The sequence below is a fragment of the Schistocerca americana genome, chromosome 10, assembly GCF_021461395.2.
Source record: "Schistocerca americana isolate TAMUIC-IGC-003095 chromosome 10, iqSchAmer2.1, whole genome shotgun sequence".
NCBI lineage: Eukaryota > Metazoa > Arthropoda > Insecta > Orthoptera > Acrididae > Schistocerca > Schistocerca americana.
Window position 1 is genome coordinate 63,450,320 of NC_060128.1, and position 16,378 is coordinate 63,466,697.

The 16,378-nt window shown below is 37.9% G+C and overlaps 1 protein-coding gene across 13 annotated transcripts in view; it reads right to left on the minus strand.

The window, feature by feature from the left end:
- Nucleotides 1-16,378, minus strand: part of LOC124552687 (poly(rC)-binding protein 3) — a 504,870-nt gene that overhangs the window by 13,066 nt on the left and 475,426 nt on the right. For 11 of the 13 annotated variants that reach the window (XM_047127022.1, XM_047127010.1, XM_047127021.1 and 8 more), the window contains 3 exons: nt 12,079-12,172; nt 4,127-4,277; nt 3,007-3,135 (listed from right to left, as the gene is read on the minus strand). In XM_047127022.1, the coding sequence (XP_046982978.1) occupies nt 3,007-3,135; nt 4,127-4,277; nt 12,079-12,172 (374 nt within the window). The remainder of the gene's footprint in view (nt 1-3,006; nt 3,136-4,126; nt 4,278-12,078; nt 12,173-16,378) is intronic. The other 2 variants (XM_047127018.1, XM_047127020.1) reach the window with 1 other exon arrangement.

Below are 16,378 nucleotides of genomic sequence, written 5' to 3' on the forward strand. Positions count from 1 at the left end.
AAATTTAACTAAAATTCTCCTCTGATCGAAAGTTAACTGTTCCAAGAATTTTTTATGGATCAGTTGCACTTTTATTTATCCCACCCTATGTCTCCCACAGAAAATAATTGACATCCGATTACATATTCTCTAAGACACAACCCCACCACCACTACCTCACTTTGCATACACTCACTCGGATAAATCAAAGATAATGTCAGTCTTATGACATTTCGTATAGTAATAAAACTAATATGTAAAAATCATTCAAATATACACTGTAATGTGAGTTGAAACATAATGGCCTCTAATTTTTGACCATAACGTGGTACAGAGCCATCATCTGGTATAATTTCCTGTGGGCTTGTACCACACTGATACACCTAAGCACCAAATGAGGAGAAAAAAGGGAGGATAAGAATTTCTTTTGAATCACTTTATAGGACTATGGCAACTGGCAATGAGAAGGGAATTCCATCTGTTTTATAGCTGTATGCAGCCAGACTGCAGGATCATTTCGTATGGGATAATGGGAAAGAATAAGCACGTCTGATTCTCCCCATCACACTAAGGAAAAGGTTGCTGGCATATTTAGGTGCAGGGAAAAGTAACTGACGGCATTGTGTTGTTTCACACTGGGCTTTAAATGGTTAAAAAGAGAATGAAAAAATGAAAGAAATCAATTAAAAGAAACATACATGGTGATTCCAGCCAGCTGCTTCTCTGCTTACAGCCTGAAAATACTGGCAATGTGCCATAAAATAAAAAAAACCTGCAGTTATATGCAGGCATCTCTGAATATTTCTTGAAGTTGAAAATTTTAATGAAAGTATTGGACTCATTTGCTGCTGATAAATAACAATGATGAGTCCTGAATGTACAATTACTGGCAGAGGTCTTGCTAGCAAAAACAAACTGCCTCAGAAAATGAGTAATGAGTTCTGTCTTTCAATGAGCGCGAACTCGGAAGCAACTAGCTGGAGACTGGGAAATAAAAACAGTAACTGAAGCTGTTGGATATACGTGCACCACGTGGAGATGCTATTAATACAAGTGTAGTGGCTTATGTGCCATGTAAGAGAACTAGAGGTTTATTTTTCTAAAAAATCAAAATAGCACAGTAATCAGCCACAGTCATGTTTTTACCATAATAGGGACTGAATATCACCACTTAAAATGCACAACCTGTAATTGTAGCTGTTAACAGTGGCTTACAACAATACACTAATAAACAAACAAAATTTAACAAAAATAAAAGGTCCAATGGCCGAAAAACGTAGAAGCTGCAGAAAGCACTTTTAAGTGGCGATCACTCAGAAATGTTTGATATACAGGGATTTATAAACTTATGGACTTAATTATAATGCTGGATATCATGAAGTGACATATGTTATACAGAATGGTAGTACAGCTCTTAGTGACATTCATGCCATGATACAAATCATTAGGCACTGAAAGTCAACTGTTTCAAGTCCTTTCATATAAAAAGAAAGAACGAAAAAGGGGAAATGTTAAAACATAAAATTAGGCAGCTTTTCAATTATTGCTCTTTACACATTCCTGGACAAACAAGAAAATTTCAAACCTTTGTCTAATGAGGTCAATAGTAAGAGAACAATACATTTGAAGGAGGTGTTTTGTAAGCTAACTCTACAGGAACGCTGAATTTCCATTTCAACCAAAGTCCATGTAATAGGAATTCCAGCTGTACAAACTGACTGGGACATAGTCTTAGTTAATACAGTCCTAGTCAGTCTTCGTTAATAATGCAATAATATAATCTGTAGTGCAGAGAAGTAGGAGAAAAAATTGGAGCTTGGATAAGAGTTCATAACTTTTCCTCAGAAACAATTATTTCAAATATTTCTGCTAAGCCCATTTGAGCTTTACATGCTATTGATCGCATATGAACACTGCATGTATGAAATTCTGCACTGTATTAAGCAGAAAGGCTAGCAAAAATTACAGGTGGATGTACATCTTGAACTAATGCTTACGAAATGAAAAACCCACAAACTTTTAGGCAAACAGCCAGTATTTCACCACAAGTAATAACAGAAAAAACTGACAGCCCACTGTGAAATTGTTTGACAGGTCTTTAGCTGGGCATCACTAGTATGTGGAAAGGTGTGTGTGTGAGAGAGAGAGAGAGAGAGAGAGAGAGAGGATATTTACTCTTTAACTTCCATTACAGGGAATCCGTTGGAATGGCTGTTCTCATTTTGGTATCGGGCAAACAGGCAGGAACAAATTTCTGTGAAGGAAACAAATGCAGAAAAGAGATGAAGGACCTGGACATAAAAGAGAGGTAAGAAATATGGTGGCGGCTCATCCGTGGGCAGATTTCCTCTCTGATGCGATGTCTTCTCCAGTTGAGAACCTGTTACCTGCTATACTACGAACAGCTAACAAGGAACAGAACATGCAAAAATCTGCATAATAATACAAAAGTTAGAAACACACATCTGGGCAAATGGCAACTGACAACAGGTTTACGAAACAATAAACAATCCAACGAAGACCTTAGAGGCAGCAGCACAGGGCAAGAAAACTGAAGGAATAACATCTAGTGCAGAACACAATCACAACCAGGCTGCTGGTTCATAATGTTCAGAAATAAGCCTACAAGTTAAGTAGTTTTCGCATGACAACATTGAAACACAGTAACTGAGAAAATAATCGATTACCTCTTTTCTTCAGTCAAGAGGAACCATCGACACATACAAAAACACAGGTTTTCTTAAAGTTATTTTTCCTGTTTTCTTTTTGTATGTATAGAACAAGAAAACCAGTAAAGTGTGTAAATTCTCATTAGGGCCTTAGCAGGCATGTAACAATTTGTTAACAGTCTGTAGCACCCAATATACAAAACAATAAAATTTTTCACGTCAGCAGAAAGTTAAAAAGAAAACTTGCAGCCAAGTGCTCTTGTGAAAACTACACTCTGATGTTATTTCACTGTATACCTCGCAAACACCAAACAGAAATTCACTATCTGTGGAGAGAAAATTATGTGACTCTCCCTACCTCATGTTGATCAGGTACTGCGCCAGTGCGACGGAGTCTGGATTGCCTGTGATTGTTATGGTCCTATCAGTTGGCCCACCTTCACGTTCCTCACAATTTGAGATGCGGATCATAGCACCACTAATTTGCCTGCATGAGAACAAGAAGGAGCATCTATTACAACAAACAGCACACTGTTGATTGAAAATTCACATAAAATACATATGACATACAGAGGGAATGTGAAAATAATCCATTTCTGATTGAACTGTCTGTGAAAGCCTCATTTGCCGATTGACTTAAGGAATCAAGCCAAATGGGGAAACTTGTGCAAAATCAAGGACCTACTGGTAAGATGGCCCCAATTATACTTGATTATACTCAATTGATCTTTCTCTATTTTTGTATCCAGGAACATGTACGTTTAACATATTTGTTGCATCTATGGATGTATGTAGGTTATCATTAACTTCAGCATATTTCATAACTAGAGTTAAGTAGTTGCACATTTCAAGTTTCATAATCTGGAAAGTGAAAAATGAATGTTTTGTCAACTATAAATGAACTAACAAAGTCATTCTTTCAAGAAATGGTGAGCCGTTACCTACATTCTTTCATATCAATTCCATGTTTATACATATGGTCAATTTTTTATGTTCACCTGTGACAAACACTTCTGCGACAGCTACACGGCCAAAACATTAATTCAGGAAACTCCACCCCCTCTCATTTTGTCCATTGTAACTAACCGAAAAATTCCAAAGCGAAGTAGACCCGCTCAGTTATTTGAACTATCAGTAAATAGTAATTATTCTGTTTTGTGCATACACAAACAAAACTGCACTGAACCACTCATCAGATGCTACAGGAAGGAGGCAGTCATGTCGTGTGTACTGTAAATCTTACATAGATACATTGGTTTATCCTTTTTTGTCTAATACATTAAAAAATTTGCAGCTAACTGCATTCACACACAGTTGGGGTATTGGGGTACACTGTACACTTGCACGCTTCCAAACAGCGACTTTTGTTCTCAGCCCAACATTAATGCAATATTAGTATTTGCACTTGTGCATGTTTAGAGTATTCATTAAACAAAACTTTATTTCAATCGTAATCTATAAAACAATGTCACACTCACCTAATCTCTGCAATCTTTGTGCCACCCTTTCCAATTATGCAACCAATCAGCTCATTTGGGACTGTCATCTCGTGGGTCTGCTGGTTAGCTCCAGGCTGTGCACGGTTCTGGTTGTTCGTGCGTAGCTGGCTTCCCGCCAGGGCGGCCAAAGCTGAATTCAAAACAACTGCTGAAGAAGTGTGGACAGAATCAAAAATGCATTAAAACTACTGCATATATAAGTGTGGAATCTCACATGCAGTCCCAATCACTAGCACAAATGGGCAAGCTTTCCCCCAGGTAGGTGAAGATTATAGACGGACTACGAAATTCTAATGTGCTGCATAGAACACACAAATCTGCAGTGCAGGAAATGGGAAACATTAGGTATGCAGAAATCAAATATTTAAAAATCTGTATAATTTTTTTAATAATAGGACTGTTGTCTGTGATTGTGACACTGAAAACTAACACTTTCTAAGGTGGAGCTACATGACAACTAAAACACTTAGCAACTGTTCTGTACTTAATGCAGCCCAACAGTAACCATTTTAGTAATGCTGCAGATAATATTAGAAAAATAATTACATAATTTGTCCCCAACATAAGAGATCAAAGCATTCCTTGCACAGTGCAATATGAACTGTGGTAATAATCATTACAGCTAAAATTGCTTCTGCCTTCGATATATGATGCAGAACAAATACGTTTTTGTGCCAGTTCGCTGATGGCCATGTTTTTCATCATGCTGTCACCGAAGTGTTTCAGACATTATGTATATTCACAATGGAGATATAGGAATTAATTATGGTTTCATCTAACTGAGGTACACTGCACTGAGCCAATACACACAGGCTATAGTATATCCAGTGGCATATTTTTCAACAAGGCAATTATTCCTCCACGTTGTCTGTAGCATGGTGTGTCCTATTTCCATACATAGAGTAACTTTATGTCAACAATATATTAATGCCAATTAAAATGAAGTGTAAGCCCAAATGCATTTACTAATTTTCAATATAATCTCTCTTTACCCTGAAGGAAAGAAGTAGTATTCTCATCCTAGTAATGATTCTAAAAGACAGACATGCAAACCATGAATCAATTCAATATGCCACCAAACAACAATATAATTTCAATACAAGCATCCCATAGAAGGTAATTTATTAGGTTCAACATCCTACCAATGGGGTCATCATCTCCCAGATATTGAAGCATATAATTATTCAACTGGAGCAAGCTGGAACGAGAATCATTGCATTTGCATCTTACAGTAACCTTCTGAATAAAAATGTCTGGCAATGTCTACAAATTCCTGGCATAAAAAATAAAGTTACTTGCCCTAATCAAATCCAGTTGGCAAAACCACAATAATGTGAGTATTTTAGGACAAAAATCACGCAATGAAGTGTATGAGAAATAATTCTGTGATAAACAGATGTACTTTAATGACAGAGTCACCAAATATAATTTTTTTATCAATGAGTTTATCAGAAAGCTACTTCCCTGAATTTGCTGGATCAAAAGTCTGCACCAAGTTAATTTCCACTCATTTTGATTCGAGGTGATTTCAACAAATAAATGTAAGACTAGCTCTGTAGTAATTTCAATGGCCGCCAAATACAATTTTTTAGGGAATTTTAAGTAATATGATTCAAAGACAACAAATCAGCAGGGTCATTCCTTACACAGACAGTATGAACAACTATGTGGACACACTTATTTCTGCAATGATGCATTGTACAAAGATTCAGAGGCTCACAAAATGTTAATGAAATGGAGACATTCTCATCAATAAAAGTAGGAGCTTTGCTTCCAAAATAACTCCCATGCCTATGAGTAATCATTGGAAGTACCTTATGAATATCTCATGGCATGGAGAAGAATTTCAGTTTATTTCTTGACAGCAAAGTTTAGTAAGGATGTGCTGGAATATCAGTCTCGTACCTTAAGGTCTCTGATTTGCAATGTCATCTGTCAGTAATACACTTCCTGAGATTGCATATGTTACAGTGTATTTCATTCCAGCAAACCTTTCATTATCTTCCTGTGTAAACTGAACATCTTCACAGAAGCACAATCCAATCTTCAATGTAAATTTCATGAATGGATGAGACTGTGTACTGTGCTTGCCGTGGGTCACAAGTGGAGCAACGGACATCTCGCGGCAGAACTGGTGAACTAGGGGAGTCGGCACACACACTCTTCTACTCAGTATGCAGGAATTAAAAATGCTCCTGATGAAGTAATTTACCTCACATATGCTCTGACCACACCGATAATGGCATAAACCATACCCATACAAGCATTTTACAGAAATTGATGGAAATGAAGACAGTATCAGGAAACAACAGTAACACAAGAGTGCAGTAGCCAATTAGCTGGGAAATGCTACAAACTTTACACATAAAAGGTACTATCGCGTAGACCAGTGTGTCAACTGCTGCATAATGTGTGCACTAAACATTTCCTTGATTTGACTAGGAATGCTCAGGGTGCTCTAGCACACCTCTCTTTAGTCATGGTGGTGATGATGGATTCGTGAGGTCCTCAACTGTGTGGTCATCAGCGTCCGTATAACGTCTCAATTTTTACACAGTCCAATCGAGCCACTGTCACGAATGATGATGAGGACAACACAAATACCCAGTCCTTGGGCAGAGAGAATCCCCAACCCAGCCGGGAATCGAACCCAGGACCCAGAAGCAGCAATGCTAGCCATTAGACCACAAGCTACGGACAAACCTCTCTTTAGTGTTGCATACTGTAAGACATGGGCAAGCAAGTCTTTAGAAAACGAACCAATTATTGTAAATCAATAGTGTCTGATGCGATTCCAATTGAAACTGACAAATGCTGATGCTTCTGACTCGAGAACCGACTCGTGGCGATAACATATTAGACCTTCTGGTGACAAACAGACCCGAACTATTTGAAACAGTTAACGTAGTCAGGGAATCAGCGATCATAAAGCGGTTACTGCATCGATGATTTCAGCCGTAAATAGAAATATTAAAAAAGGTAGGAAGATTTTTCTGTTTAGCAAAAGTGACAAAAAGCAGATTTCAGAGTACGTGACGGCTCAACACAAAAGTTTTGTCTCACGTACAGGTAGTGTTGAGGATCAGTGGACAAAGTTCAAAACTATCGTACAATATGCGTTAGATGAGTATGTGCCAAACAAGATCGTAAGAGATGGAAAAGAGCCACCGTGGTACAACAACCGAGTTAGAAAACTGCTGCGGAAGCAAAGAGAACTACACAGCAAACATAAACACAGCCAAAGCCTTGCAGACAAACAAAAATTACATGAAGCGAAATGTAGTGTGAGGAGGGCTATGCGAGAGGTGTTCAATGAATTCAAAAGTAAAGCTCTATGTACTGACTTGGCAGAAAATCCTAAGAAATTTTGGTCTTATGTCAAAACGGTAGGTGGATCACAACAAAATGTCCGGACACGCTGTGACCAAAATAGTACTGAAATAGAGGATGACAGACTAAAGGCCGAAATACTGAATGTCTTTTCCCAAAGCTGTTTCACAGAGGAAGACTGCACTGTAGTTCCTTCTCTAGATTGTAGCACAGATGACAAAATGGTACATATCGAAATGGACGACAGAGGGATAGAGAAACAATCAAAATCGCTCAAAAGAGGAAAGGCCGCTGGACCTGATGGGATACCAGTTCGATTTTACACAGAGTACGCGAAGGAACTTGCCCCCCTTCTTGCAGCGGTGTACCATAGGTCTCTAGAAGAGCGTAGCATTCCAAAGGATTGGAAAAGGGCACAGCTCATCCCCATTTTCAAGAAGGGGCGTCGAACAGATGTGCAGAACTATAGACCTATATCTCTAACGTCGATCAGTTGTAGAATTTTGGAACTCGTATTATGTTCGAGTATAATGACTTTTCTGGGGACTAGAAATCTACTCTGTAGGAATCAGCATGGGTTTCAAAAAAGATGATCGTGTGAAACCCAGCTCGCGCTATTCATCCACAAGACTCAGAAGGCCATAGGCATGGGTTCCCAGGTGGATGTTGGGTTTCTTGACTTCCGCAAGGCGTTGACACAGTTCCCCACAGTTGTTTAATGAAAAAAATAAGAGCATATGGAGTATCAGAGCAATTGTGTGATTGGATTGAAGAGTTCCTAGATAACATAACATAGCATGTCATTCACAATGGAGGAGTCTTCTGGAGTAAGAGTGATTTCAGGTCTGCCGCAGGGGAGTATCGTAGGACCATTACTATATATAAATGACCTTGTGGATAACATCGGAAGCTCAGCGAGGCTTTTTGCGGATGATGCTGTAGCATATCGAGAGGTTGTAACAATGGAAAATTGTACTGAAATGCAGGAGGATCTGCAGCGAATTGACCCATGGTGCAGGGAATGGCAATTGAATCTCAATGTTGACAAGTGTAATGTGCTGCGAATACATAGAAAGAAAGATCCTTTATCATTTAGCTACAATATAGCAGGTCAGCAACTGGAAGCAGTTAATTCCATAAATTATCTGGAAGTACGCATTAGGAGTGATTTAAAATGGAATGACCATATTAAATTAATCGTCGGTAAAGCAGATGCCACACAGATTCATTGGAAGAATCCTAAGGAAATGCAATCCGAAAACAAAGGAAGTAGGTTACAGTACGCTTGTTCACCCACTGCTTGAATACTCCTCAGCAGTGTGGGATCTGTACCAGATAGGATTGATAGAAGAGATAGAGAGAGAAGATCCAGCGGAGAGCAGCGGGCTTCGTTACACGATCATTTAGTAATCGCGAAAGCGTTACGGAGATGATAGATAAATTCCAGTGGAAGACCCTGCAGGAGAGACGCTCAGTAGCTCGGTACGAGCTTTTGTTAAAGTTTCGAGAACATACCTTCACCGAGGAGTCAAGCAGTATATTGCTCCCTCCTACGTATATCTCGAAGAGACCGTGAAGATAAAATCAGAGAGATTAGAGCCCACACAGAGGCATACCGAGAATCCTCGTTTCCACTAACAATACAAGACTGGAACAGAAGGGAGAACCGATAGTGGTACTCAAGGTACCCTCTGCCACACAACGTCAGGTGGCTTGCGGAGTATGGATGTAGATGTAGATGTGTCTTGTTCGGGTATATTTGCCACAGTCATGTGATGCTAACTATGCATTACAGAAGTTCTTCAATATGAGATTTTAAATTTGCTGTTGACTGTTACTTTCTATAACACCTAATCACAGGAAAGTATAATCATGTAATGATGACAACTGAGGGGTTTGGTGCAAGGAGGAGGCAGCTCCACCCACTGGTTCCAGAGAAATCCAACAGATTGAGCTGCCTGTACTCCAGGTTTGCGTGAAAACTGAATCAGCCCCAGGAGCTGCCTCATTCTTCCCCCAAATGATAGCAGAAAGGATGTTATGGTACATAGTGTAAACACTGCACATTCTGTGTGAGGGATATTTTTAACAGGCTTACAATCTGTTTTGTGACTTCATCTTTTGATTTCACAGTTTTTGTCAATATGAATGAATCAGGAGAGGAACGACTGTTTAATTGTAACTCTTGAGAAAAGTACAAGGCAGGTGAAGATGAGACATCTACCGATTCAGAAGAAGATTCCAGAAGCAGAGACACAGTTGTTGGACTAATGAAGAGGAAAAAATGATCGTACAAGGAACAATGGGAACGGACATACGAAAACAGCAGAAGGTTGACAGAAAGCACCACAATAGCACGAGTAATTGTACCCAACATGTGTATTTGGCTGGTTGCGTTAAAGGTTTTCGTGTTAAAAGAAATAGGCCAAAAAGTGGAACAGGAAAGCCCAGATCATTTTCAAATTTTTATAGTGTGAGTGGTGAGAGTAATGCAAAAGTCTGTAAAACAGTGTTTGCGTCACTGCGCGGTGTGTCCACAAAGCGAGTAGAAAACATCACAAAGAATATTTTTTTTACGTAACTTGCACGCCGAAACCAGATGGTAGGGGAAAGCATAATACAAGACACGACAAAATTCCAAATGAAACTGTGCAAAAGGTTCATTGTCACATTGAGTTTTCCAAGGTGAGAATCACATTATAGTCGACGAGATAATGGCAACAGACAATACTTACTTGCCTGCCAACCTCACTATCAAAGAAATGCATCATTTGTACATAGAGAAGCACTCTGAATCTCCAGTAGAATATGATTTTTGCTTTCGGTAGTTCAAAACACCTTCAATATCAGATTCAGGCATCCAAGATCACACACATTTCAAAAACATACAAAAGGAACTCAGTGCCTCTTCCACCTCAGATGAGAGACGTAAGGAGCTCCAGGATCCCAAGCTACTTCATCAAATTGGGTGGATTCATTTTATGAAGATATTAACGACAAGATGGCACTTTCACACCATAATAGTGACACCAAGATGATGTGCTTCAACTACCAACAAAATATGCCCCTCCCGAAAGTTTCTTCTGGGGACGCATTTTGTAAACGCCAGTTGTGGGTCTATAACTTTGCAATTTTGTCTTTTAAGACTGGGAAAACATCATTTCTATCTCTATGATGAAACCATCAGAAAAAAGACGTCTGATGAGCCAATCAGTTTTATAGATCACTACATCAACCATGTAGTAACAGATGATACCAAAATACTTTTACCTGTTTTATTTTCCGGTAACTGTGTGTCACAAAATTAAAAAAAAAATCATTTGTTAATGCAGTAGCTGGTCACTTTACAAAGATTGGTCATCAATTCCCAGAACCAGGCCACAGCTTTATGCCACGTGACAGAGCATTTTGTAACATAGAAAAGTGTTTCTCTACCAGTGGACTATTCTCACATCATCAGAAGAACCAGCCCCAAATTTCAAGTCACTGAAGTGGACCAGGTATTTAATTTCAGCTTTGTTGACAAACTGAAGAACTTTTGTTTAACGTACTCTTACATATGATTATTGAACAAGGAAAGAAGAAATATTTAATCATTAAGTACAAAATATTCCTCTGTGAACAACCATACATCGGTAAAGGGATTATTCAACGCAGCGCGAATGTAAGGATGACTGTGTTCAATAATGTGCAAATTTGCAGCCAAGGACCTACGATCCTCATAACATTGGACCACCTTCATCAAGCTTGTGACTGTCTCCTCCCACTTAAAGACCAAAAGCTTAATGATGTCAAAGAGCTGGCCAGAAAGTATGTTGCGCAAAACGAAATTTGGTTTTTACGACCAGTTGACATCTGATGCTTCAAACGATCCTGAGGGAGAGCTAGAAGACTGAAGAAAAACTGTAGATACTGATGTATTGTGCCAATAATGTTGTACTTTCTTCATTAATAAATGTTTTTTAAACTGAAATATGGTTAATTATGGAGAAAATCGTCCTACAAAGCTTTTTCATTTTTTAAAACTGAAATATGATTAATTATGGAGACAATGGCCCTACAAAGCGTTTTTCATTCACTTTGGAGCAAAACGGAGGCAGCTCCAAAATTCAAAACTCCACTGCACGTACCTGAGTGCATGTATTTCTGTCTATTCTGGTCATTAGTATTAGACACCCCATAACTTAACACAAGGCTGACTATTTTTTGGTTTTGGTGAAAACTGGATTTTTAAACCTTTTTAAAATTTGCCACAAACTGGAAAAAGTGGAGCTGTCTCCGTGCATCAAACACTTCAATTGCTTTTGACTGAAAGGAATATTTCACCACTGTGGGAAGTTCAGGAAATCCTCTAGCTCCTGTGCTGCAGTGGAAAGCTAGACACACAAAACACTCCACTGATGTGGAGAAAATTTAAATTTGCTGTGAGACTGAATTACGAACATAATTACGCGTGCTTATTAATGTAAAAATTACAGACTGGTACGGGGCTGGTGAAAGAGTGTAACTGATTATAACAGAGGAGTTGGCTGAAGTATGCTTTCCTGAGTAGACATTTCCCCTACTGATGACAACAATGACTCGTCAACACTTACACTCACCTGCTGGATTGAGGCCGCCTGTTGTGCCAGCGTTCAGGCCACCGAGTCCGAGAGCAGCCAGGCCAGCCAATGGGGAATTGCCCATCCCCATCTTCTGGAAGCATGCACATAAGGGTACTCTATCCACAGCAATGGCCCACAACCAAGTGCTTGGCCACAGGCACTTCAAAACTTACATTCTACAACTCTAGCAAAAAAAAATTACATATAAATCAAAGGAACAATTAAGCACTAGGTAACTGCAATGAAACCTGTATTTCACTAATTTATAAAACTGAACTGCCTGTAACTGAACTACATTTCTATAGCCAAGCAACTCCTCTGAGGAAATGTCAGTTTATGTTAACACTTCATTACAAATAAAACAAGAATTTGCTCCAAAATGTCATATACGTTGTTACTTAGTGCTTATTATTTCCAGGCAAAGAACATACATTTAGAAATCATGTGGTAAAAACTGTTTCTCTGTAGGTAATTACCCACTTCATGCATGTGAGTACATTAACAAAAATGTTACTTTCGCCTTCTGCCACATAAAAAAAAAAATCATATTGTCTTATGTAGCAGGTATAAAGTATTATGAGAACAGAAGTGTTCAATTAAGTTTGTAAACTAAGGAGTTATAAACAGTTACCAAATATGGAAGCTAAATTGAAGTAATGCTTCATCAGTATTACAAAACTAAAGAACTTTCTTTACTAACTCTACACATAGGAAGAGCTGTACCATTGACAGTCTGTAAGAACTGACACGGCAGATTTTTTTATGAAACAAGTATGTTGAAAATTTAATCACTGATACAATAACATCAAAAATATTAACAGGCAAATTAAGCTCAATAGCATATTTAATGTGTGTTGCTATGGCAATATGGTTCCCACTGCCCCAAACTGACTCCTGAACACATTTATAATAGAAGTATCTACACCGTTCAATGAATGCAATTGGGGTTGGTTGTGTGATGCATTAATACAAAATAAACAGTTACAATGCTCTTAAAATGGAATTAAAGTTAAAATCTCTTTGCACCAGATTATTCTTGGCAGCTAGGAGTGACACTATAATTGTTCAGCTTTCAGTTTCCAGGCTTACTCATCTTGGTTAGCTCACATTTTCAATAAAAGGCGAGTACTGTTTTAGTATATCTTCTTAATCAAATAAGATGCAGTTGTTCCCCCCAATAGTTGGAACACATTAAAGACATACCTTTTAAAGGTCACAGTCAGTTGTTGCACATTACTAGCAAGCATTGGGTCGAGTCCGCCTAAGATACAGTGGCTGGTGCGTAGTGACCAATTTTTGTCCGAAGCACTGGGCAAGTTCATTTGTTTGTTCAGAAGGTAAGGCAAACATTGTTTGCCCACTTTCAGCCATTTGGCAATGTGCTGCACTGACGAAATCAAGGTGCACAGCCTGTAATCTTCCTCAAACGATTCTACAGTACTATACAGTAAAAAAAAAAATTCTGTGTTACTTATAGCTTTATACGTCAGCTTCATGACGGCCCACATTTCATTAATGGTCATAATTACTGTGATATTTGCATGTGAGACAGACATTACAAAATTCAAAAAATTTTGCAATGAATAAATAGGGATCACAATTATGCATTTGGTGCATATTACATAATATGTTGCTGTTCATGAAATTTAGCTAACATATTGAATTTTTATTTAGCTCGAGTGGATGTCACTGTCTTGAGAAAACTAATGTTAAGTAGAGTACGCATTTTCGATTGAACATGCAAATGCCAAAAGCCAGAATGAAATATTCAGAACATTCCTCATATCTCAAATGGTTTGAGATACTGAAACAAGATTTTGAAAAACAATAGCGCGAAACGAGGAGAGTTGTCTGCCATATGCTTATTATACGGAACATCATTATCTACCGTGTTATACCTTGAACTACAGATTTTTTTTCAATAGAAGAATTTATTTTTAAGGGTCATTGATAGCTTGTGAAATAAGAAATTCTATGGGTTTTGGATTATCATATATGAAGTCATTACATTTTTTTATCGAGGATGTGCTTCTATATAAGCTACTGACCTTACTTGTCAGTTCCTCACTCAAAAAAACCATCATTTCAGAATTCTCTTGCAATTGTGCATGCACAACATGTTAGTGAGGTGAAACTGTGGGAACTCCGTGTTTTGGCAAAAGAAGCAAATCTTAACAGGGCAACAAGACAGATGTAGGTTTCAATCAGAATTCATCATTCGTGATGCTTCTCTGAAAGTTAGAAAACTTAACTGGTCAGGTGAAAATATACTGTCACTTTTGTTGAATTTTTAGCAGAAATCGTTCAGTTATTCAGTTTGGAATGACACTTTCTCTCCAGCATTCGGTTTCCTCTCTGGCATGCTGGCCACATTATTCTGTACACACTCTACTCATGCATATTTATACTCTGAATATATCATTGATTTCATGTTATTCACATTCTCTTTCAAACTGACTTTGCAAAACAAAATGGGGGAAACACTGGCTCAAGCGTCTCAAGTTTCCTTAAAAAAAGCTGACACCTATTGTAGAGTCAATTTTCCACCAAGAATTAAATTTTACAAGAAAGGAAGGAATTTAGTTTTAACACTTTCCATTCTAATAATCGTGCTGTGTTATGGACATTTTTTTTAAATCCTACCAATTGTTTCGTAGCCTTCTCTTTCAGCAACAAGCAGGAGGTACACATTCATGAAGTGGGAAATCACTCTACTGTTGGTGCACGTGCACTCAAGGTTTGAAGGATTAAAATCATCCAGTTTATCTCCTACACTGTCAAATACGAGCCAAACATCAAAAAGGTACAAAAAGACATCAAGAAAAATCAACACCAATACTGTGCAAAAACAGCAAGAAAAAATGTGAAATCTCAAATAAAAAATAACCTCTGAATGTAGTCAGTAACAATAGATCACAATATGCTTGGAGAAAAGGGGGGCTAACAGTATAACTCAACAACCATCCATAAATTACTTGTAATGCACATTCAAAAAATTAACACTTAAGTTCATTCACAACACACAAAACTAAATCACTGGGAAAATACAACAACAAGAACACATAGTGAAACCAAGAACAATTTACACATCTAAGAAACTGGTTCCTTTCTGACAGTTCAAATTTCCTCTTACATAAAAACCAACCAACTTTATCTTCTGGCGTTCAAGGATGGGTCGATTGGTCGGATTGAAGAGATCTAACAAGTTAAGGAGAAGTAAGTTACATTGGCAATCAACAAATGATCTCTTTTTTCCAAGTAAAAACTTATCAACTACAAAGATTTACTACGTAAAACACTGAATGACACATGTAAATGTCCACACTTTATTTAATAATAATGGAAAACAGGTATGGTGAATAAATATGATTGTTTCTGGTATATGGCTGGTATGTATTTGGGGTGGAGCAATAGGCTATAGACAAAGACAAAATGAACTTTCAATTAAAGAAATAAATAACTCATTAAGCCTTCCGCTTAGGTACCAGCCGACAACGCAAACTTAAATGAGATTAAATGAAAGAAACAAAAAGCTGAGAATTAAATAACAATAAAAATAAACGGTCCATCAAATTCTTGATCCTATAAGAAAATATTTCTATCAACAAGACATTGACTTGCCTCCACAAGGAAAAAAATTGTTCTGTTCTAGTTCTGTGCTGAAGAAAGATTTGTTCACTACGCTTTAACAAAAGCATGTAAATGTGGCAGGAGGTAAGTAAGGAGGAAACTGTGTACTGCAATATCATTCTCTAAACCTGTGTTCTCTTCATGGCAGTGTAGCATTTACAGTTCCCTTAATTTACCATCTGCTACATTTGAATTTAAATAGAACCTAAGAAAGTACAAATAATAAAGATAATAAAGATAACGAAGTGAACAAATCTAACTATTACAATTAATTAATAGCCTGCATAAAACACTCAGAACAACGTTTTAACTACTGACATCATTACAGTACCACAACTACGGTGAACATAAACAAGTTGCTCGAAAGTGACAGGTTAGGTGGGGCTAATAAAGTGGGTGTGTAAAGTTCTGAAGTGTGGACACTTACAACATCATCAATACATGTTAACCAATATAAATCATTTCATTAATAAAACTAAAAAGATTGATCCCTGGGCCTTTACCGGGAGGGACATCCCCACATGGCAACAGTCCCCCTCCCCTGAAAGAAAAATTTAAGGAAATCTGCCAACAACAGCCGTCAATCAGCATTTCGTTTTACTGTAAACTGAGTGCCGTACAAATGTATAAGCCAAGTAATGAAAGTGATGGTGTGCGATAAAGACCA